We start from the raw sequence: 25,000 nt of genomic DNA, 5'->3' as shown, positions 1-25,000 counted from the left end.
CTTTGAATCAAACTCAAATTAGATTCAGAGCAACATTCTGTTCTGTAGCCTTTTTAGAGGCTGGCCCATCCTGAGTGAGTGTATCAGGACTCAAGGGAGAGGAAGTCACTGATAAACTTGACCATATATGGCACATAGCAAACAGGCATGTCTCTCTGCTCAGTTCAGTGTAACTCCATAGCTATACATGTGTAGATTTGGCTAGTTCTTAGTAACCTTATAAACTGACAGTGATTAAAGTAATAAAGTGACAGATGATATCATTATTAGCACTGTAATCTCTCTCTCTCTCTCTCTCTCTCTCTCTCCCTCTCTCTATGTCTGTCCCTCTTTCACTCTCTCTCTCGTCTTTCTCTCTCGTTTCTAATTCTGCCCATTCAGAGATGGTTATGGAAATGTATTTAGTTCACCAGCCCAGCTGTTGCCTTGTCAGTCATAAGGGTTGGGAGAGGGAGACAGGGATAGGAGAGGACAGAGAAAGACAGGAGAGAAGAGAGGATGGTTCTGTGTGCTGTATGTATGACTATATGATTCTGTTGTGTGTGTGTGTGTGTGTGCGGGGGGGTTCGGGGAGGGGCTGTGTGTGTGTGTGGGGGCGTTGTGGGGATGTGTCTCTGGCCCTGCGGCCTCCCTACAGACAGTCCCAGGCACCCAGAGGTAATAAAACTGAGAGAGGACCGCTCAGTCTCAAGCTCACAGCTAAAATATGAGCACTGCTGATCGTCAGGGGAGGAGAGAGAGAGAGAGCATTTAGAGTCACTCAGGATTCATCAGTATGACAAATGACACAACGTCACACACACACACACACACATATGCAGGGAAAGGCACACAAACACACATTCTCTCACTCTCTCTCATAAACCTAGACTCACTGAAAAACACACAAACTCACATTCTCTCTCTGTCTCTCTCTCTTTCTTTCTCTCTCTCTCTCTCTCTCTTCCTCTCCCACCCTCTCCCTCTCCCTCTTTTTCTCTCTCTCTCACACTCACACTCTCTCACACACACACACACACACACATAAGCACAGACTCACTGAAAAGCGCAAATTCACAATGAAAGACACACAGACCCTCGCTCACACTCACATGCCTGCATAGACACAAACATACACACACATTTACAGTGAAACACTAACTACACACTGAGACACACACACACGCTCCTGTGCATGCAAACACAGAAACATTCACTCGGAAAGACAGACATGCACACACGTTCATTGAAACCATCCTCTTTCCCTCTCTATCCCTCCTTTTCTCATCCCTCCTTTAACTCTCCCGTCACTCTCTGTTCATCCTTCACAAGTCCTCATGAAGACCTTTCAAAGACAGTGGTGTAAGAATAAAAAACAAAAGAAAAAAACAGTCTGTCCCTGTTTTCACAAACGTGGTTTGATTCCATAGAAAGCCCGGCATGATCAGGGTTATGGCCAGCGTAAATACGGCGAGGTCTCTCAGTAATTGAATTTTCACATGTAGTCGGGGATTGAAGGAAAACAACCACACAGTGATTCGATGGCACAGGATGCTGTCAGTCCTCATCTTCATTAGACAAGTTATGTCACTCCTATGGGTAGTGCCTCCTCATTTTTGGTGGTGTACACACACACACACACACACACACACGCACGCGCGCGCACACACACTACAGCACGTTCTATCTAAAACACAAAGTCTTGTTTAATGTGTGTTCTTACAGGGAGGTAAGGAAATGAATATTCTTGTTTTCTGCCAGTGAGTTTTCTCCTCTGGTCCTCACACATAGACACGCGCGCGCGCACACACCCACACACACACACACGCACGCGCACACACTCCTCTCATTCTTATTTCCAAACATCCCTCCCAAACCCAAACTCCATTTCTTCTTACTTACCCTCCTCCACACACACACATACACACACACACACACTTACACACCCCTGGAGCTGGTTGTCGTGGTGACGCGGTGTTATCGGAGCCCATGTTCCTGGGGCAGCTCTACTGGATCCATGCTAAACTGATTTGGAAGCTCCAGCACCGGGCAGGCTAATGCAATTAGCGTCTGGCTAATGTTGGAGAGGACAGAGAAGAGGAGAGAGAGAGAGTGAGAGAGAAAGGAGAAGAGGAATACAGGAGAGGGAGAAAGAGAGAGAGAGAGAGAGAGAGAGAGGGGTGGAGAGGAAGAGAAGAGAAGGGGCTAGCTCAGAGAACAGTGAGGGGAATCCGCAATTATTTTACACATTTCTTTCTACTTCATTATCTTCCTTTTGCTTTTTTTCTCTTTTTTTCATCTCTCTCTTTTTTTTTTTTAAATAATAAATTTCATATTTTGAAAAGTCCTTCTGTGTGAGCTGTCTTATTTTTCTGTACATGTCCATTTTGCCTTTTTCTCTCTTGATTTCTGTACATCTCATCATTTCTCTAACCCCTCCATCATATAAACGAACCGCTCGGTTTTTGACTGTGGTGTCTTGTTTTGTTTTGTTTTTTTCTCCACAGCCATTCGGAGAAAAGAGAATGGATGGTATGATGAAGAACACCCTCTTGTCTTCCTCTTCCTGGGGTCTTCTGGAATTGGTAACTTCTCAACTTATCCCTTTCTCTCTCTTTCTCTTTCTCTTTCTCTCTGTCTTTCTCTCTCTCTCTGTCTTTATCTCTCTCTTTCTCTCTGTCTTTCTCTCTGTCTTTCTCAGTTGGTCTCATCCACAGACTCTCAGTGCTACTGAAGCCAAACTTCTGTGAACTCTACACTATAATAGATGTGCCTATGAAATGCTACACCACAGACAATTCACATTCAACATTAACCCCAAGACAACTCACTGGGTAGTTATGACCAACAGTTTCCACACAGCAGGTTTAGAAGATTATAGGAATGTCATGTGCCTACTGTACCCAATACTGTACAGTTTCTCATCTCTCTCGACCTCTTTAACCCTCTTCACACACACACACACACACACACACACACATGTGCACACACATACATACTCCTCACATACACACACACACACGCTCTCACACACACGGGAGTGGAGCTGTTTGTTTGTTTGATGGGAAAGTAGAGATTGATGTAAATTGCCAGAGCTTTCATTTCTTCCTGCCTGCAGCAAAAGTGGCCACAGGACATGAATATTTAACAGGACTGCAACAAGTCTTCTCCTCTCTTCTCCTCTCCTATATGTATATTAAAATTTATACCATACGCATATTTTACGCATACAGCCCCCCACATTATACACTGATGGAAAGCGAGAGAGAGAAAGGGAGAGAAAGCGAGAGAGAGAGAGAGAGAGAGAGAGAGAGAGAGAGAGAGAGAGAGAGAGAGAGAGAGGGAGGGATGATGGACAGTCATGGTAGAAAAGAAAGGGGGAAAAAAATGAATGTGGCTTGTGACTGTAGTATGCGGCCCAAACTCTTCCTGGACCCTCCCGTTGCTATGACAACCCTCTCACGTTTCGCTTGCGCGGAGATCTAGAATTCTGAGACGCTCGTTCAGAATCCTGAGACTTCTGATTCCACTAGAAACGTCGTAAAGTTCTGTGTAGAGTGTATGAGAATGTCCTGATTATGTGCTGTGTTTTTAATACTGTAATAATTATGCCTATGATTTGCATAGATATGACAGATAACACTCCTGACTTAAACATTTGTTTCTGTCTCTGTGGACAGGTAAGACAGAGTTAGCCAAACAAGTGGCACGCTACATGCACAAAGACATTAAGAAGGTCAGTTACAAATCCTTCCTACAAATCCTTATGATGTACATTATCATATTATATTAACAGTATGTTATTATTATTAGTAGTAGTAGTAGTAGTAATAGTAGTTTTTTTATGTTGTGTTAAGGACCAAAGGATCTGTTTTGTCTTACAGGGTTTCATTAGGATGGACATGTCTGAATATCAGGAGAAACATGAGGTAACACACACACACACACACACACACACACAGACATGAGGACACACAAACCCAAGAACATTATCTTATAGGTACATATCCATTTGTGATCATCATATATACACACACAGATATATTCACAAGAATCTCTGTTAGAAAAGTGCACGCTTTCATGAATCCATGCACCCACTCACCCACACACACACACTCACACACTCTCTCTCCTCTTGCAGTGCGTTGAGAATGAGGTTGGTAAATGTGAGTGTTGTGACCCAGTCAGGCTGTACAGTGCCGCGGTTTGTGCTCTCTTACCCAGAATGCTCCGGTCTTTATTACGCTGTCAGATTTGACCTTGTCTGACCCAGCTGTCCGTCATAAGCCGTTTAGCTCTAACTCAGTGACCTTCAGCCCTCTGCTTACATGCACCCATCTCTCTCTCTCTCTCTCTCTCTCTTCAATCCCACTCCTTTATTTGGCATGACGGAGGGATGACACTGTCTCCATGGGAACGGAAACACAGAAGGCAGGGTTCAGGCCTGTGTGTGTGTGTGTGTGTCTGTAATATGAAAAATAATCATTCTTAAAATAGGGGGAAACATCCAAGGTGTGATCTGATCACTGAGAGGTCACATAAAGGTAACAGTCACATCCTCAGGGGCTGGACTGTAATTCTCTCTCTCTCTCTCTCTCTCTCTCTCTCTCTCTCTCTCAACCCCTCCCTTTATTTTCCACATCCTTCTCTATTTATTTTTGTTCTGATGTCTCTTTCCTTTTTTCCCCTTCTTTCCCCCCTTTCTCTTCCACTCATCCTCCCCTGTCCTTCCTCTCTCTCTCTCTCTCTCTCTCTCTCTCTCTCAGGTGGCCAAGTTCATAGGCTCTCCTCCGGGTTATGTTGGTCATGAAGAGGGGGGTCAGTTGACCAAGCAGCTGAGGCAGTGCCCCAACGCCGTGGTTTTGTTCGACGAGGTGGACAAAGCCCACCCCGACGTCCTCACCATTATGCTCCAGCTCTTTGACGAGGTGAGAACCTCAGCTCCTCTTAGAACGCGGAGCGCGACGGAACCCTGGGCGCTCCCCGACGGGGAGCGGAGGCACCGAAGCCGCGTGCGTTCCCGAGACTCTCAGTGAAGGAGCCGCTAGACAGGGAGCCAAATATTAAAATGCTTTTAGTGGTATTGAACACTTGAATCTCTTGTTAGATCACATTGTTTCTCGTCTGATGTCACTGACCTTTTTCTTGTTTTCATAATCCCTGATTAAAACCGAGCCCACGGTTTGTAGCTGGAACAGAAAATTGGCTCTTGGCTGAGCTCGGTGGGGGCGGCAGAGGTGAATAATGATGTTTTGGTCTGAAAGTGCTCGTTACTCATTTTTCAAGAAGAAAACTCGCCCTCTTCCCGATTTTCTGCGGTAAAAACGCAGAACGAGACGATGTTGTTTCAGAAGCGTGTCTAGCTCTCTCTCGCTCTCCCTCTCTCTCGCTTTCTTTTTCCCTATCGTTCCCTCATTCTCTCTCTCTTTCCCATACTCATTTGCTCATTCTGTCTGTCTCTCACATTCACTCACTCCGTCTCTCTCTCTCCCTCTCTCTCTCTCTCTCTCTCTCTCTCTCTCTCTCAGGGGCGACTGACAGACGGGAAGGGGAAAACCATCGAATGTAAGGATGCCATCTTCATCATGACCTCCAACGTCGCCAGTGACGACATTTCCCATCATGCCTTGCAGCTGCGTCAGGAGGCGCAGGAGCAGACCCGCCGCCGCCTGGCCGAGAACCTGGGTGAGGGAAACTCTTCGCAATGTCATTACCACGCCCACATCACATCCATTACAGATTACTGCTGGATTCACACTGAAGGACACTCCCTACGTTCAGGATCGGTCAGCGAGCCTCAGACGGTTTGCTAGGTCCTGCCAGTTACCACCCTGTCATATCCATCTAATTCACTTTACTGCACCAGACATGCTAATGCCTTACATTAATGCTTAAATACACCGTTCCTAATGTAAAGGTTTAGAGTGTGAGACATAAGAAACTTATTCCATTCAAACAAGGCTTTACCAGGCTTATAGGACCGTAGACAACAGTAGACTATAATAGTGTCGTGAGTGTGTGAGATACTATACCAGTACCACTCATAATACTGTTGTTACACTCAAAGCAAGACTTAAGTATGGCTTACATCATGAGGACCATATGTCTGAGAGGCTGACACTTACACAATTTAATGTAGTGTGTAACTTCTTACGCAGTGTCAGTATCTGAATAACGGCCCACTTGCTGTCTACAAACCCTTAATCAGGCTTGATTAATGCTGTTTACAACCAACACAATGTCACTACATTACAGCTCCTCAGTGACACCGTCTGTATGCAGTAGTATCTATAGGCGAGGTGAAGGACACACCGTCTGTGACTGAAACACAGACCCGTGTCAGCATTCATAACAGTGTATCCACACAGTTTAGAGCACAGTTCACAGGCTCCATAACACACACACATATTAAACTCTGGCTCTCTTTTCTCTGTCCTCACCACAGAGGATGTTCAAAAGAGTGACAAAATCACCATCTCCAAGCAGTTCAAAGATGACGTGATCCGTCCTATTCTAAAGGTAACATGCAAACCTGACTGTCTCACATCCCTGACCAGTTCCTCAAATCCAGTCTATACATAGACGTGATATTCAATTTGATATCACTAGACCGATCTCCCACAAAACAGAACGCTGACGTGGTTACGAGATTCTGTTTAGAATGTTTTTTTTGTTGTCGTTTTTTTTTTTAAAATCAGCCACCCCTGATTGGGGGAAGCACAGGTGGGAAATTAAACTGATTGGATGAGGCCGCATGGTCCCTGAATCTGATTGGTGTGGTTTGTTTTTTTTTTGTTTTGGTCAGGCCCATTTCCGGAGGGATGAGTTTCTGGGCAGGATTAATGAGATTGTTTACTTCCTGCCTTTCTGTCATTCTGAGCTCATTCAGCTCGTCAGCAAAGAACTCAATTTCTGGGCTAAGAAGGTAAACACAAACACTTTCACTCTCTCTCTCTCTCTCTCTCTCTCTCTCTCTGTTATTCACAGTCTCTGTCTCTTTCATTCGCACGCTCTCTGTCTTCGTCCTTTTCATACATACACACACACACACACACACACAATCTCTCTACGCGTCTTTCCATTGATATCCCTCTCTCACTCTCTTTTTTCTGAGTGTGTGCAAGTGTGTGTTTATGTGTAGAAAGAACAAGAGTGTGTGTTTGTGTGTGTGTGTGTGTGTGTGTGTGTGTGTGTGTCTGTGTGCTCTCTACACAAACAGCTCGATGGCTTTAGATGTCGCTGACATGATTTGGAGCTGTGCAGTACCCTTCCCCCACTTCCTGTCCCTCACACACACACACACACACACACACACTCTCACTCACACACACACACACTCTCTCATTCCCACTCACATGCACATAAACACACAGAGATCAATAACAGCTTGCTGGCTCTGACGACTGTAATCAGATTAGAGAAGTTAACATGTGGCCCATTCATAAATATTTAAATATTAATAAACCTTCATTTCTGACAGGCCACCACTGCCTGAGGCACAAACACACTACTGCAGGGCCTTAGTCTTCCCACTGAGTCCCTCTCTCTCTCTGTGTGTGTGTGTGTGTGTGTGTGTGTGTGCGCGCGTATGTGAGAAAGAGACGCTGTGTGTGTGTGTGTGTGTGTGTGTGAGTGTGTGTGAAAGAGACGCTGTGTGTGAGTGTGTGTGTGTGTGTGTGTGTGTGTGTGTGTGCGCGCGTATGTGAGAAAGAGACGCTGTGTGTGAGTGTGTGTGTGTGTGTGAAAGAGACGCTGTGTCCCTGAGTGTATGTGTGTGTGTGTGTGTGTATGTGTGTGTGTGTAAAAGAGACGCTGTGTTTTAATGTTAGGTTCATTATAAAGTATTGTTTTCATGACCTTTTCCTAAGCTCTGCTGTATAATGTCTCAGTGCAGTTATTTATTTTACCATAAATGACTTTAAATTACTTAAATTGCAATTTAATCTCCAATTCCCCTCCTGTTCATATCCAACCCAAATGGTAAGATTTGTTGCAAACGCAGAGTGGTATTTAAATTTACCAACATAGGATGTTTGTTACAAAACCTAAAGGAAGTGAACTGTTTATTTTTCATCCATAATATAAATGTATCTATCCTCTCCACATCTGAAAATATCTTATGATAAAGCAGTCTCTCTGGCTTTTTGCTGGTGAACATCCTGACCTTAAATACTGGGTGCCGCTTGTTCTTGCCCCCCCCCCCCCCCCCCCCAGGCTAAACAGAGACACAATATCACACTGTTGTGGGACCGGCCCGTCCTGGACCTGCTAGCTGAGGGATACAATCTGCACTATGGAGCGCGCTCCATCAAACACGAGGTACAGCCTTTCCTCTGTGACCCCACGAATCAATACGCCCGCCAATATGCTGATCAATAGGGGAGTCCAGTGCCATTCTAACACAGCACTAAAGACACAGCAGGGCATTAGAGACTGGGGCTTAATTGAAAATGTGAGGGGAATTTGGTAGGGGTAAAATCTTGGAAATGTCATTTTTTTTTGTTTGTTTTGTTGTTGTTGTTGTTGTTGTTGCTGTTGTTGTTTTCAGTCTTATTGGTCCTGAGTTAAGGGGCTGTGTTGGGTTCTCTAACACACGGTGACAAACCGTTTAGACCAGTTATGCTTTTGGGCAAGCAAATCAGAGACTAATTGTTTTCTCACGCACCTGTAAACAGACTGATAATAGATCATGTGCCATTTATTTGAATATACTGGTATTATATGGTTTTTACTCTACATGTCTGATTAAATCAGTAATGGATTGGCATTGCCTCGGACCATATCAGAAATTCTTTTAGCTGTATTCACCTTTCTATAAATCACTCAGTATAAGCCTGATCAAATCAATAATGCAGTGGTTATACCTTACATTACTGTATGTAGGCTTAAACTTGGCTGATAACCTGCTTTGGGTGAGGTTGAATGAATCGTCATTCTGCTGGTCGTGCCTGTTGCTAGGTGGAGCGTCGCGTAGTGAACCAGTTAGCGGCGGCGTACGAGCAGGAGCTCCTGCCCAAAGGTTGCACCCTCCGTCTGAGCGTCAATGGAGGGATGGAGGACGAGAGGGAGGAGGGATCGCCCCCTAGCCTGCGACTGGAGGTGGTCGGAGAGGACAGCTCCACTCGAAAACTGGACATCCGCCCACCACTCAACCCGGAGGACGTGGCCTACGCCCATTAAGAGACAGTAATGGGCCGTCGTAATTTGGGCTCCCCTAACTGGTAATGATGTACAAGTGTAGTTATTCACAACAACAGCAGTGGTACTATGGGTCAGGAGAGGGCGCTGTTTTCCAAAACAACATTTCTCTGTTAGCTGACTAACCTCGGTAAACAAAATAACAAATGTCATCTCTGTCCAGCGGGCGAAAGAGTGAGAGTATTTGTGTTGGACAGCGCTGTCTGTCGTCAAGCAGCTGATGTAAGTTTTGGTATAAGTCTTGCTTTGTGAAACAATTCTGAGCTCTTGCCTTCGACCAAAACCGCAACCAGTCATTTCACAGTATAACATAATGTACCTTCGGGCCCAATTTGATTTCAGTGGATCCAAGATCGATGAAATAATTTGAGTGTAATTCCATGGTTTTTGTGGTCTTTAGTGGGGTGACCTGTGACATGTTGTAGAGTCTCGTGATATCCGTTACTTCACGTTGTGTGTAGCTCAGGTTTAAAGACTCTTTGGTTTGCCTTAACATTGCCAGCCAACTGTCATATCATTTAGCTGTTAGTCAGTACCCGTAAGCCATTAGCTATGGATGGCAGCCATTTTGTGACAGATGGGAAGTAAGCAGATGGTCTGAAGGTTGAGGAAGTGATTCGAATGATGGCATTGCTTATAACAATGTTGTTACACATTCACAAGTCATTCATAGCATGCTTATTACAGCGTCGTTACATGTGTTGTGACAGCCCATATAGTAATAAGTCAGAACGACTGCCAGAGAAAAACACAGCAATAGTGCTTTGCTCACGTACAGAGAATATACTGAAAATTAGTTTATAGGTAAATATTTATTGAATTGAATTAGAAATATTAATGCGTCTGTGTGTTAGGTTTGTTCGTCATTGCTTGGTTAGATATATTGAAGGGGAGGCCAAAGATGGATTCATGTGTTATTAGTGTCCTTTACCAGCAATACAACCCCCCATTAAGAAAACTTAATTTCATTTATTTAAATATGGTACGGAAGGTGGGGGGGGGGGGGTTCTACTCAGTTACAGGAGAAAAAAATAGTTTTTGAAAGAATATAAGAATATGATAAATGGCTTTATGTAACCTATAAAAAAACAATCTTTGTCAATAATAGATGTAATATTCTTTTGCCTTCTTCGATGTCTTACATGTTACAAAGGCACTTGTGTCAAGTATTGTGTTTTGCAGGCAAACACATGACAGGAGATGCAGAGTAAAGATAATTCACTTGAATCTTTTCATACATGATGCTACACTGTGTTTGCATGTTTGGTATGGATATGAACCAATGCTCTGATATATATATTTTTTTTTTCCATTCTTGTACATACAAAGCTGCATAAATAAACTTGTACACTTGCCACTGCTTCACTTGGTGCCAGCTTGTCCCGTCATTTAACTAAGTCATTTAATGGTTTGGTATTTCTGGATCTCTGCAGGATGCAATTCCAGGGGCAAAAAAAAACATGAGGCAGGAATTTGTCAGAAAATGTTAAGTATGTGTGTGTGTGTGTGTGTCTGTGCAGAAGGTTGGGCGGAATGCGGGAGGAACATTCCGGTTTTTCACAGCATCCCTCCATACACATGTAGAACGCTGTTCTCTTCCTGTGGGGAGAGAATTAGCATTGGAAAACACTGGGGTGGTATTCTGCCCCCGCTCTCTCAGAGTGTCCTACCAGCCGCATGGACCCCCCAGCTACAAACAAACACACACACACACATACACACACACACTTATACACATTGTGTACATCCAGCTGAAAATGTGTGTGTGTGTGTGTGTGTGTGTGTGTGTGTGTTATTTTAATGCTGCTCCATTTTACTGATTGTAGAGATAGCTGTGGAAAAAAAACGAGTGTCTGTTTACAGAGAGAGATAGAGAGAGAAAGAGAGGTAGAAGGACCGAATGAGCCAATTTGAGAAGGGGAGAAAGTGATATGGAAGTACAAAATCTTTTCCATTTACGAGTCCATTAGGAAGAGGGAGTAGACGCCAAAGAGTGTACTTAAGATGTAAGGGTTGCAGTCATATGAGAGGGAGAAAGAGAGAGAGAGAGGGAAACAGGCAGGTGTTGTTACACCTCATCTAATGTTACTGCTAATATCATTCCAATACTGCGAGTTACTGTCAAACTCAGTTACAATGAGAAGGAGAAGTGTAATTACTATGAGGAGGATCTCTCTCTCTCTCTCGCTCTCTCTCTCTCTCTCTCTCTCTCTCTTTTTCACTCCAAAACAGTCCTTCTCACTAAGGTATGTTAACTGCACCAGCCACTGAGCTCTGTGGTGCTAACACAGGGTTATCAAAATAGTTAAAAAAAAAAAAAAAAAAGACTTAGCCTAGAAAACATAACCACTGTAAAACATTTAATGACTGATTAATGTCGGTAATACGCTTATGCCCCAGTCTGCCTTTAAGACATCCTTAAATGGCAGCTCTTTAAACTTGTTAAATATACGTAGCCTGAAGTCTTCGAGATAGGCGAACATAATTCACTCCACATTAACCACTCAGCGGCCATTACCAACACAGAGTCCTAATATCTTACTTTGTAAGCTCTCTCCTCCATTGTCACTGATGTACGTTCTTTCATCGCAGTATTTTCGTATATGTTCGCCCCTCTTCTGCTGCCCATCCTGCGGTCCCATAGGACGGCTCTGAAGGAGCAGAGTTATCGATTCATCATTAAAAGGTTTCAGCTCTGGTCTTTGTGAGGTGAAATCGCATTGTCGTGGACAGGGGAGAGGGAAGATATCGGCTGTGGAAACAAAAAAAAGGAAAAGAAAAAAAAAACGGTTCAACACAAAATGACAGTTAGAGATGAGAGGCTTCAGTCACGCGACCCCAGAAGGCAACGGGTATTCTGCAATTCGGAAACCATTAAGCTCGCGTCTGCTCTCTTGTAGCCTATAGAGCAAGCAGTTTAGGGGAGTAAAAAATGGGGCATATCAGGTGTCCACTTGTTACCTGAGTGTAATGTGATGATTTGCCGAATCTGTGCGTGTGTGTGTGTGTGTGTGTGAGAGAGAGAGAGAGAGCGAGAGAGAGACGAGGGTGGTCGCAGGGAGGATGTGTTTTATTTTTAAGATTGGCTTTGTAAATCTATCCACACTCTTTCTTGTCTCAGCCTGAAACATCACAGGTCACAAAAGAGACTATCCAGGCGTTGGCGTGTTAGCGAAAATAAAGACCTTTTCGGCACAAGTCACTCGCGTGACATTTCACCGATGGTTAACAAGACAGGCGCATACAGTTCGAGACGTGTAACATAGCCGTTCTACATATAAACTGACAGTCTTCTGCATGTTTATGCATGGTCCTTTCTGTAAAATTAACATAAAAGGAAAATAAAAGACACCCTCCTTTCCAAAGCACAGCCAGTCTTCCCCCTTGTCTTCTTCGTCTTTTTGAAAGAATAAAAAAAAATCCATTCTCCCTAATTCAAACCTTGCTCTGGGACAGCTCGCGTGGCAGATTGCCGCCTAATTAGTTTAGAGAGGAATTTAATTTGATTAACTTTCCACAACTCCAGCAGGCCGCCAGTTGGGCCTGGCTTTCAGAGCGCGCGGGGCCAGGCTCACTGATCTAATTAGCGTGTTTGGCGAGGCTGCTCCAGCTCGAGCTCTTTTTTTTTCCTCCTCTCGCGACCATTTCAGGTTCCACAGCTGGGCGCAGGGGCGGAGGAGATGGACCTGAAACACATTCTCTCTCTCTCTCCCTCTCTCTCGGGACCTCCACTACTCTACATCTCTCCTAGAGGCTCAGTTTTGCTCGATCTTTTCCTGTCTTTTCTGAGTTATTTCATTAAACTTGCTGTGGTCCATAACCGATTAATATAAAAGCTATATAAGTAAAAATGTTACATTTGGGGTTGAAGAAATGACATTAGTATGTAAAGCAGGTTTCTAAGAAAATGACGGAAACTAGAGACCAGTTAGTGTTCCCAAAATAAATAACGTCTATTTGACCCACATTTTGATTTGCAAGACATGCCATACTGGTGGAAAGAGAGAGACATTGTACTCTGCCAGACTTGCTACTCCATAAACGTACCCATTGTGGAGTAATAACAGACGGTGTACTTCTGTAGAGAGAAAATAAGGCCTGATTATCTGTTCAGTTGTATTCACTGCGGAACTGAACCTAGGATAAATGGATGGTGTATATTCTACGAATTTCTAGCATTTTTTTTTAGAGAAAGACTAAATGAATTCTGATCACAGAACAGTCTGTCTTAAATCTTAGCGCCATGAGCGTTCCGTTGCTGATCTTTATTTGCTCAAAGGGGGAATCCCTTGACACAGACGGAGCAGAAGTCAAACGTGGTGAGCTGACGGATACAGAGGCTTGTCTGCTCTGGTGTCAGAGGTGAGTTTGCTGGAAAAGTTTAACTGTTTCAGCCGCCGCGTTAGAAAAGCATCAGCCCATGCTCGTGTTGAACATCCCGCTATCGCCCGCTTTAATCCCATCAAAGCCAAAGCGAACCGCTTTGGGTCTCATCAGACTTTTAAATAGTGGAGGCCAAAAGTGTTTGTCTTCAAAATGGCACCTAATCTGGGACTAACCCTCCCGCAGGAGGGGTTTAACCTAGACTTTTAAAATTCATTGCCATTTGAAGGCAACAGTAATGAGCGGCTTTCTCATTCATGGTGTTTAGATAAATTGAGAGGCGGGATCACAAGTCACGAGAGGCGTTCTCAGAACCCTCTGACTGACAGTTCGAAAATACATGGTGGGGAAAAAACTTTTTTAACAAATAAATTTCCTTTCACGCCGTAAAACACCTTAATAAAGACTTTGGTCGGCAGTCGCATGCACTCCAAATGGAATAGGCTCGTTTAGGTTGTTTTAAATCTAGCCTCCATCTTGGACATCCTTAATCATTTTTGTCTATGTACATTGTTCGATTAGTTAAGGTCCTCCTTCACTTTTGGATCATGTCTTTTTTTTTTTCTTTTCTTTTTCTTGCATCGCCATTACGAAGGGCATTTTCTGACGAAAACGGGGGCTCCTCTCCTTCTCTGAGGCTAATTGAATTCCCTTTCGTTTTAGTTTGGCTGTTCTCGTCTCTCTGACATTAATCGTATCCGATGGTGGAACCATTAAAGCGAGGGGTCCCGGCTCCCCGTTACTGCTCTGTGAGCCCCGGCGACGCTACGATGACCGATCGCTTGTGAATGCAGATTGCCTTAATGAAGCAGTGGCGTAGGGGGGATGCTGCAGGAAGATGGATGAGGCGAACTGAGGCTGGTCCCGATGTGATGGATAGATGGAAAGAGAGAGAGAGATGGAAAGGTAGTAGAGGAGGAGGGAGTAGAAATTGATGACACACCGACAGTTTGGGGTCTTAAAACAGGAATAGAAGGGAACAAGTCAGGGGAAATAGTCTATGCGATACCAGGTCTACAACTAAACGGTGTATGTGTGTGTGCGTGTGTACGCGAGGAACGACAACATACACGATGAAGATTTAGCAGGCGGCGGGTGGCACGAGAGAAAATTGGACTGAAACCGATCAGTCACGGGACCAGCGGTGACAAACCAGGGCACTGCCTGTCAATCAAACTTGTAGAAGAAATAAACTTAGGATATTACGTTTGAGCAGACAACCCCAAAACAACACATTACTCTTCATTAAAACGTTCATATTAAATGTTCCGTGCTTACTTTGTATGATTTTAATTTATCTTTTTTTTTAATTTGTTCTTTTTTCGACGTAAATTTCTGTTCATTTTCGTGCTCTCTCTCTCTCTCTCTCCTTCTCTCTCCATCTCTCTCCCGATAACGAGTGGCATAACTTTAAGTGGCACGTATCATATTTATACCTCATAAAGAAAAATGCTAAATGGTATTTTAATACCTGTTCGGGATTGACAAAACATTACTGATTAGGGTATCCAAACTACTGACAATGCGAAGTTCCTTTTTAATATTTGTCTCCCCTGCAAATTAGAAAAAAGTGCTGCAATGCATATTTGTCGATATATCAGATCATTGAAAATCTTATAAAGGTTTTATTTGTGTATATTCAAGATAATTAAACGTTTTAGTCATTTATTCGTTTTCTTAAATTAACAGAAAACAGTCGATAGATAGATAGATGATAGATAGATGGATAGACAGATAGATAGATAGATGTCATGTAATCTTCTATATACAATATTTTTGGAGTATAAACTTAATAGTAAATTAGTAAATCACGTGTTTGTCACAGAAAACACAAGAGAACACTAATTTATTTATTTCTTTATTTGCTCTTAGTATTTATTGATTTACTGAATGAAAGACTGAAGCTTGTAACTTGCATTGGCTGGGGCAACAAAAGTCGTATGTTTAGGAGTAGAGGAATTATGAAGGTTATTATCTGTTTAAAATTCACAGTGAGAAAGGCTGTTACACACTATTACTCCCTGACAGTATGATCGTTACAATATCTACAAACAGCATTACAAGTGTAACAGCATTCGGTCCCATTATTCAAATATCTCTGAATACTTTGGTCACTTCAGGGGATATTTGGTGTATCTTTCTTCAAACACATACAGAGGAGGGAGAGGGAGAGAGAGAGAGAGAGACAGACAGACGGACAGACAGACAATTGAGGTGATTCCTTTGAACCATAATACCGTAATTCCATCTGAGAAAAAACAAGCATTGCCTGGTTACATTTAAATCTCAAATATCACTTGCTGAAAGGACTTAATTCAAAGGGATCCGGGCGGCCACTTGTTGCCGTTTGTGTGCATTATGTGTCGTCTTTACACTTTCTCTCTCTCGCTCTCTGTCCCTCTCTCTCTCTCTCTCGTTCTCTTGAAAAGACGTTAACCTGTCACCAACCGCACTTCCCGGAACCGAGAACGCGCGGCCTGGTGCATATGATTTACCTGTTGATGGATGGAGCTTGATAGACCGAATGGGGCTCGCCACCATTCAGCCTACAATTACCCAAATGTGCCGTGACAAACCCGCCCGAGGCCGCCTCTGTCTAACCTGGTTACCGCCAAAGAGCCCCGCTGATCCCACGGCTGGTGCTACAGCTGCGGAAAAAATGGGACAGAAAGACGGAGAAAGGATGAGTGTGTTCGATATCAGGACACAAGATGCTGAGCACACTTTAAACAAACACCCCGAAATTAGAATTTCTGGATGAATGCTTTGTACAAAATCGCCTTTAGCGTTTACGCAACTTCAGCTATTTCTATCATTTTTTGTTGCTGAATAAAAAATAGGAAATAACAGACGCACTCTTTTACACGAAACATGTGTTAGGGATTTATCCGCTATGTCTGAAGTCAGCTGGAGTTTTGTCAGTAGGAATACAAAAGCTAAAACTAATAATACCATAACAGGCCTACTGTGATGGAGGTCTCTCTGAGCATTTTCACAATCCAAAAATGTGTTTGAATAGATCCGTGATTTCAGTAACTCACAGTGCGTAAACTCACGAGCTTTGTAAACAGCGCAAAACAGCATGAGCCAATGATAAAATTACCGTCATCCAGAGAGTCTAATTGACTTTGTATTTTATGGCAATCAACAAATTGGTCAAATAAGCACATTAAACTAATTCTAACAATATCAATTAAACAATTTGACCTAGACATGGGAAACAAACCAAATCAGATTCATTCTAAAGCCTTTGGCGCGAGAAGGACACCTCTCGTTTCTTGACAGGGTTGTGAAATGTTTCTAAAAGCCTTCAGTGCGTATAATGTGCCCTTCTCAACGCTAATTCACATAAAACACTTTTAACGTGGACAGAGCGCGAGGGAAAGAGTAGCTGTTATTGAATATTTAGGGAAATGTAATCGGGTGAGTGTTGATAACTGCATAAAGCCAGCGCGTGGTAACATTATCTGTAAATTAGTGGACAAGACTCTGACCAAGGGCGAATGTTTGCGAAATTTCATTAAACTATTTTATTTCACTAATCAGCACCACATTTTTAGGCTCTAACATTTTAGTAATTAATTTACGACGCACAAAGAGCTCATAATATTCGACTCATGTGTTAATCTAAACGAAATGCCCTTTTAATAACCTTCATTTCACAGGCCGAACGATTGCAGTGGTGTACCAAAGGTTGGACGTATTTGTGCCATCTCATTTTTCTTGCTATCTCCGTTCTCAGCTCTTTTTTTATTACATTAGACTGACATTATAGAGCCGGTGTCAGAAAGCCAGTCAAAAGACAGAAAGAGAAATGAATAGCGTTCTTGACTGAAAGAAAGCGTGCACACACAATCTCTCTCCATTTTCTGTAAAGGATCAAAGTCTCACAGTTCCCCGCGGGACTGCTCAGCGCGTGCTCCCGATCGCATTTTATGCCCTCTGTCAATAATTCACACTTTTTTTACCGTTATTACCACATTTATCAAATTGTGTCTTTTAATTTGTATCTTTTCTTTTTAATTCGATCCAATTCTTCGAAGTTTGTGGTGTTTCAAAACTGAGGTATTGGTCGCTCCGACCTCATGGGTGTAATGATGGCATTCGAACACGAAATGGTAAAAGCGTTACCCTAAAATACATCAAATGGTTCGAACATTCAAAACGTATCAGCGAAAAATAACATATCCCAAGACCGAGACGGAACATCTTGAGTCCTATCGTTGGCATGCAGATGATTCGCAGTAAAGGGTTAAATGGCCATTAGTAATGCATGAGCGAAGGGGAGGGTGCAAGCCAGCGCCGGAGCCCCCCGCTCACGCACAGAGACATTGTCATGCAAAGAGACCACCGCCTCGCCATTGTCTCGCGGACAGGCAAGTTTATTATAAACACGCCGCGAGCTGCCCGGGCGGAGCAGAGCGCTGTCAAACCAGAGAGAGAGAAAGAGAGAGAGCAAGTTGCCGAACGCCGAGGAGTCTGTAGGTGGACAACGGCTCGAGACCAAAGAAAGAGAGAAACTAAATTATCCACAGAAGGGTGAGAAGGGAAAACGCACTCGTTGGAAATCTTGTGTTATATCAAGAAACGCAACGGACATCCACCAAGTCGCTCTATTGTAGGAGGCTGCTGAAGAAACGGAAAAACACAGAATCCACCTGCTGATCGACACCTGTCCCCACCTGCTGATATTTCTCTCTGTCCCCCAGCAACCGCACTGCTTATTCACTCCGGATAAAGCGACTCAACTCGTGGGAGAGTTCGTAGACACTCTCCTTGTCCTGCTCTCCACATGTACAAAATGGATTATTCCTATCTAAACACATACGATTCCTGTATGGCGGCGATGGAGGCGTCGGCCTATGCAGACTTCAACTCCTGTAGCCAAGCGAACACGTTCCAGTACAACCCCATCCGGACCAGCTTCGGCGCAAACCCGGGTTGCCCTCCACTCAGTACGGCTAGCTGCACACTTGGAGCCCTTAGAGACCACCAGCCCGCCCCGTACTCCACAGGTAAGCCTAAGAGGCGCTGGCGTTGAGAGTCTTCACTGTGTTGAGCTTCTTTTGGTTTGATGAGCATTGTGAAATCCGAAAAGGCCTAATTCAAACACTGTGCATTAAGATATATGAAATGTGATCCGTTCAGCCAGTATTCAAGTCTACTGTGCTAAATTTGTTTGACTCTCATCCACGGGTAAGCTCTATATCGTTTCTAAAGCAAGCGACGAAGCCTCAGAAGTTTTGTCAGTTCAGTTATTAACTGAAGTTATTAAGTGATGGTTGTATGAAATTGGGCTTTTTCCTCGATCGTAATTCAGCTTTATGACTGCGCAGGGAATTTTAATCTAAATTGAAGATAACTGATTTCATATAAATTTAAATAATTCATTTAACTGGAAAAGGTATAACAGTTCTGTTAGATATAGGGTTTGTGGGATATTTATATCATTCAGAAACCACCGAAATCTTCGCTGAAATGAGTAATTGATTCAAATGATTGTGTTATGAATATTATGAGTAAATTGAATTTTTTTCTGCCTGATAAGTAGGCCTACCATAAAACGAAATTAGCTGTAAAATCCTGTTCGCTCCGAATGTCAAATTTATGCATTGTACAAAAAATGCAAATATGTAACTTACAATTTTTAAAAAATCCTTCTTCAAAGATATTTCTGGGAATTATTATTATTATTATTATCATTATTATTATTATTATTATTATTGAAAGTATTGTTAATATTTTTGTTGTTGTTGTTGTTGTTATTTCTTAAGAGAATATAGGCTGCTGTGTAAATTCTGTTAATTGATTACTGATTTCCAGAATTTTTTTCTCAAAAACACATTTTTTTTTTTAGTTTTTACCAATTTATCGTTTTTGTTTTGCTTTTTTTTTTAATTTATCTATTTATTTATTTATTTTTCCAACGCGATACGTGCTACATTTTAGTTTTGAATCGTGCTTTTAATTTTCAATTATAATTTAGGTGCAGAATTTGAAATCTTTTATTCCCTCAATATTTATTTGAATACTCTTATTCTTTAAGACTACATCTTGCAAGTTTTCGTTGTCTTAACCGATTTTTCACTTCAAATTCCTCCCCAGTTCCTTATAAATTTTTCTCGGATCCTTCGGGACTGAACGAAAAACGGAAACAGCGGCGCATACGCACCACATTCACGAGCTCGCAGCTGAAGGAACTGGAGCGAGTGTTCGCAGAGACGCACTATCCTGACATTTACACTCGCGAGGAACTCGCGCTGAAAATAGACCTCACTGAGGCTCGAGTACAGGTCAGTCTCTGTCCATTGTGAAATAGCATCGAAAAACCTACGTTAACTTAGAAAATTAAATTATTTACGTTGTTGTTTTAGCTTGTAAACCAGTCTTATCAAATCCAGAAGCATGTCTATTTTACTGCAGTTCGACACACAAACAATCAGATTCAGTGTTTGGACAAGAAAGCAATAAGTCACCATACTTAATCCAACTCTTTATAATCCCTTTACTTTTAGGACTACAATCCTTTATCATTTGCAATTTAAAGTTGTTCCAGAAATGTCACACTGTACTCACTCACCTCCTTGCCGCTCTCATTCCTTAGGTATGGTTCCAAAACCGACGTGCCAAGTTCCGCAAGCAGGAGCGCGCTGCCAATTCCAAGGGTGCCAATGCTGGCAGCGCCAACGGCAACAGCGCCAAGAAATCGGGAGAGCCCCGCTCTTCCTCAGAGGATGACGAGTCTAAGGAGTCTACGTGCAGCCCCACCCCGGATAGCACAGCGTCCCTGCCCAGCTCTGGGAACATGGGGAGCCCCGGGGCCAGCAGCCTGAGCCCTAGCCCTGTATCGGCCACCTCTGCTGGGTTTGCCAACACCTCCACTTCCCCCTCCCTCCACCAGGGGCTGAAAGCACCGGCCTGGCCCAGCATTGGGTCCACCGGGCCGGGTTCGATCACCCCTACCAACACCCACCAGGGCTCTGATCTCCTGAAGGCGTGGCAGCCCGCGGACAGTATGGCCGCTGGACCGTTTGCTGGAGTTCTCTCATCTTTCCATCGGAAACCCAACACGCTGAAAACCAACCTCTTCTAGGGACTAGGGGAGCTCTCTGTCTCGTGCTCTCTCTCATGCTATTTAAGTAGTTCTTTTTTTCCCCTCTAAATGTGTATACCTCTGTATATCTCTATTTTTCCTGCAACTATGTCACCATTTTTTTCTTTCTTTCTCGCTCTCTCTCTCTCTCTCTCTCTCTCTGTTTTTTTTTTTTTTTTTAGAGCTGGACTCCCCTTACTCTTAATTTATTGTCCACAGGGCTAACGGGCACTCATTTTGTGTGTGTGTGTGTGTGTGTGTACATATGTGTGTGTGTGTGTATGTGTGTTAGTGTGTGTGTGAGTGTGTGAGTGTATGTGTGTTTTGTGGCTGTCTCAAGTGAATCTTGAGGCTTCGCAACTCCCGCAAATGATTCCATGTCATTCCGATCATTAGAGAAACTATACGTTACCAGAAAAGTGCTTTCCCAGACATTCCTTCCAAACCCTTCTCAGTATTTCTCATTACAAATGAGTAGGAACTGTCACCGAACCACAGGCTGAAGAACTCGAAGAACAAACACACATGCTTCCATTTACACTTACTGCTTTTACTTCCCTTTACTAAATGTGGACTTAAGAGTCCAGATTCAAAACCAGTGCTAGGAACCCTATGAGGAGTTGTCTTCATCATTTTTGTAGATTGGACATCAGTGAATGTACACCAGACAGATCCAGACAGGACATTTAAACAGTGCTGAGACTCCCAGAACGGACAAGCTCCTTCACTTTAACCCTCATTTCAATCTGAATCCAGCCCCAAAGCAAACAGGAAAAGTCCCGAGGGAGAGCTTTGGGAATGGATAGAGAGAGAGAAAAAAAGAGGCAACTCTAATTGTTTCCAGCAAGCACAACTTCCTTTGGTATTACAAAGCCTATTGGGAAGTGTATACAGAAAAAAAAAAGTCCCCCACAATCCAATTAGTGCAACAACCGGGGATGTTTTTTAGTGTTAGGCAAGCATTTGCTGGTGAAGCCAGGCTTCCCATTTGGACTGTAAGACTAATTCCAGTTTGGATAAATTCAGGTTTAAGCGCCCCCCCCCCCACTCCCTGGTTCTTTCCTGAAATTTCCCCCCTCTCAGATAGCTGACCAGTTGTCAAACCAACCCTTGCTGAGGTTGTTTGTCAGGCATCCACAGTTAGATCCATATTATATTAGGTGTCCCCAGTAACTGTATATCTTCCATTGACAACGTATGATTTTAAGGGTTTAACATACGTACAAATTGTCACGGTTGTACAAATATTACATGTAACAATTCAAAACTGTCATTATACTTGTAAATGTGAAAAAATTTCGGTACAAGGAAGATTTAATACGATGTCAGAAGTAGCCTTATTAGTAAAAACTGATGATTTGTATTACAACGAATGACAAAAAAGAATGAATATTCATCAGTTGTAGGCTGCAATGAAAAATCAATGTGATTTTTTTTTCTTAGAAAAAATATACGATATTTTGGGTTGATTTCGCGATACTCTGCGCTCTCTCCACGGTGATCTTTGAAATCTTCCACTCTGGTTTTGTTAAGCACTAAGGGACACTGATCTGTTTTAGTCCACTGTAATTAGCGGCCCGTCACCAACTTTTTCATAGCAGTTACGTTAATAAGCTATTGATGTGTGTGACCAAAAAAAACAAGCATAGTTATACCACGAGAGTTAATTTATTGAAAGATAAAAAAGGAAAGAAAACAATAAATGAAAAAAAAAAAACGTTTCCCCATTTAGTGGGATTTTCTGCAAATGTTATCATTTTTTTTAAAGATAGGTATGAAAGTATTGCAACATAAAGTAATTTGTAAATAATATAAATATTGCGTAGACTGTTTTTTAATTCTTATTATTACTTTGGTCAGAGGTGTTCTTCATTCGAAAAATCATAAAGTTCGACTCCATGGCACATAATTTTTTTTTCTCAGTTGTAAGGGCATTCCCTACATTGATAGCACTGTTACACTGTAAAAAAACCCCAAACAAACAAATAAACAAAAAAATGAAATAAAATAAATACAAAGCACGGTCTGAGTGCGAGATTTTTTTTTTCTTTTTCTTTCACAGAATTGAAGAACAATTCCAGGCTTTGTCGGGTGACTGCAATTTCGGGTCAGCCTGACAGGGTAAAATACATGTTGTCAAACCCACCTTGGCTACGCAGGGTGCCAGAAAAACCTTTCGTAGATGTCAAAGGTGTGTAGCGTTCCGGAAGACAGTTTGATTGTTATGCTATTAATAGTAGGCTATTTCTGTTAAATATGTAACTCTGTTTACCGGTAAGTAATCCCGTCCGTGGTGTAATTCGTTAATGGGGACTGTATCGAAAGACTTTATCCTATAGGCTATCTGTGGATGCCATAAGAAACTTGCATCAAATAAAGCGGGAGAAGAAACCTGATTCGTCGGTCTTTCATGTAAGGACATAACTTAATACTACATAACTGAACCACTTAAGAAAGTAAAAAAGAAGAAGTAAAAATACTCATTGAATTAATACGTTATTTTAATATACCACTTGATTCAACCACTAAAAATGAAGCCATTCCATTGATGCCAGCTAAAGAGTGAAATGATCTTTCAGTCGGAGAATCTTCTTTCCACCGACCAAAGAACGAAAGAGGCGAGACCTGCAAGTTAGCGAGGCACCCGTTAGGCGATACAGAATAGTAGCCTACTGCCGCAGAAATGAATCCTGTAGATTTACTTTAATCTGGCAAATGAAGCAGGAACAAACATAAAAGCAGGACTCCCCGGCGTCCGGACAACATCTACGATTCAATCATCGGTCATTTTCATCGAGAACAACATGGCATTTTTGCTTGCATCCTTATTGCAGCCCAACCTGGAATAGTTGGACTTCGGGACAAAGTCGAAACTGATGAGTTTTTAGTTGTTGTTTTTTTTTTTTTTTTATCTTAAACAATAAATATGTTGCTCACTTGAGGAACTTCGTGGCTTTCCTAACCCACATGAAACATATTTTATTATTTGAAAAAACAAATAAGTAAATAAACAACTTCAAAAACAAATGAATAGAATCCTTACTCATAAACTGGAACTGATGTAATCATCCCAACAGTCGCCATATATTTCACATCTATCACCATCTATCTATCTATCTATCTATCTATCTATCTATCTATCTATCTATCTATCATACTAGGCCTATATACTCAAAAGGGGATATAGAAACAGAAGGAACACTCCCAGGGGAGAGGTGTGGGAGAGAACAGAAAAAGCGTCACCGACAATAGCGGTGTTTGCGTCGCGCTGTAGTGTTGATTAGAGGCAGCATCTCACGAACGAGAACGCAGGGGGTTTTGACTCCGCTTCCCCGGCTAGGGACAAAGATTACATCAACAGAATATATTAAAATATTAATCAGATCTCCTTATATAGCTATTATACATCTCGCTACATATTAGCACTACTACGTGTGTCAGCAGAGTATTATTTCTGTAGAAACATGTACTGATATGCTATAGGCTACCTCCACAGTAGTGACTGAAAAATGTCATTAAGACATTAAACACGTAATTAGAAGTTACTGAGGCCACGTGATAGGAAGAGGAATAGCTTAATTTAAAAAACAAGAACAGATTTCATTGGTCTTGTGATCATTTCAGAAAACTGGACATTCAGTCATTGTAGGCCTATTTCTATGGTTATCAGGAGTGAACACAATCTTTAAAATCATGTTTTCTCACATTTGTGCTCCGTACATTTGATTAAGATAAATATGAGCGTAGACCCACTCTTACATTATCAGCATGTCACAGTGACAACGAAAACACACTATACCGAAAAATATTAGCAGTTAGTTTTTATTCACTTGGAAATACAACAAATAACATTGAAACTATAAGCAGTCAAACACAATTATTAATTTATATATAACAAAACGACGTTAACCGTTAAACAGTCTTTGAATACATTGAATTAAGAAGCAGAGAACACAAAAATATCTTGGTAAAAGTTTGGTTTTAAAACGTTAAACCACGCTACATACAATCAGGAGCATGACCGGACTAAAACAAACGTTTAGACTGAATCGAACGAACACAAAATGAGAATAATTTTATTACAACAATACAGACAGAGTTCCCAGGCACTGCATAGACTACTGGCAGAATCAAAATCATAACCATACAAAACAAACTACTTCACGGTTGTGTTTCTATAGCATTTAAAGAACAGGACTGCTTTTGGATCAAGACTCCTTGGATTTGCATTGCTTGATAACCAGTTTTTAATATGTAATAGAACAGTTTAATATTCAACGCTTGAAATCTGAAAGTGAAAAACTTTAAAGAGGTGAATGCTGCCATGGTGATAGAACTTAACGTTAT

At 42.2% G+C, this 25,000-nt stretch overlaps 2 protein-coding genes across 2 annotated transcripts in view; both read left to right on the top strand.

Annotated features, from left to right (window-relative positions):
• Nucleotides 1-9,941, top strand: part of clpb (ClpB family mitochondrial disaggregase) — a 32,718-nt gene extending 22,777 nt beyond the window's left edge. Inside the window, exons 8-16 of the mRNA XM_030778770.1 lie at nt 2,487-2,564; nt 3,660-3,715; nt 3,864-3,908; nt 4,746-4,907; nt 5,508-5,664; nt 6,425-6,498; nt 6,785-6,904; nt 8,194-8,298; nt 8,938-9,941. Coding sequence (XP_030634630.1) covers nt 2,487-2,564; nt 3,660-3,715; nt 3,864-3,908; nt 4,746-4,907; nt 5,508-5,664; nt 6,425-6,498; nt 6,785-6,904; nt 8,194-8,298; nt 8,938-9,159 — 1,019 coding nt within the window. The 3' untranslated portion in view covers nt 9,160-9,941. The remainder of the gene's footprint in view (nt 1-2,486; nt 2,565-3,659; nt 3,716-3,863; nt 3,909-4,745; nt 4,908-5,507; nt 5,665-6,424; nt 6,499-6,784; nt 6,905-8,193; nt 8,299-8,937) is intronic.
• Nucleotides 9,942-18,352: 8,411 nt separating this feature from the next.
• Nucleotides 18,353-20,653, top strand: phox2a (paired like homeobox 2A). The gene is made up of 3 exons (XM_030778788.1): nt 18,353-18,575; nt 19,666-19,853; nt 20,165-20,653. Exons 1-3 carry the CDS (start codon nt 18,353-18,355, stop codon nt 20,651-20,653), a joined length of 900 nt encoding a protein of 299 aa, XP_030634648.1.
• Nucleotides 20,654-25,000: the final 4,347 nt, after the last annotated feature.

Source organism: Chanos chanos, chromosome 6 (assembly GCF_902362185.1).
Source record: "Chanos chanos chromosome 6, fChaCha1.1, whole genome shotgun sequence".
Lineage (NCBI taxonomy): Eukaryota > Metazoa > Chordata > Actinopteri > Gonorynchiformes > Chanidae > Chanos > Chanos chanos.
Note: the sequence above shows the minus strand (reverse complement) of the source record. Positions and strands in the feature narration are given on the sequence as shown.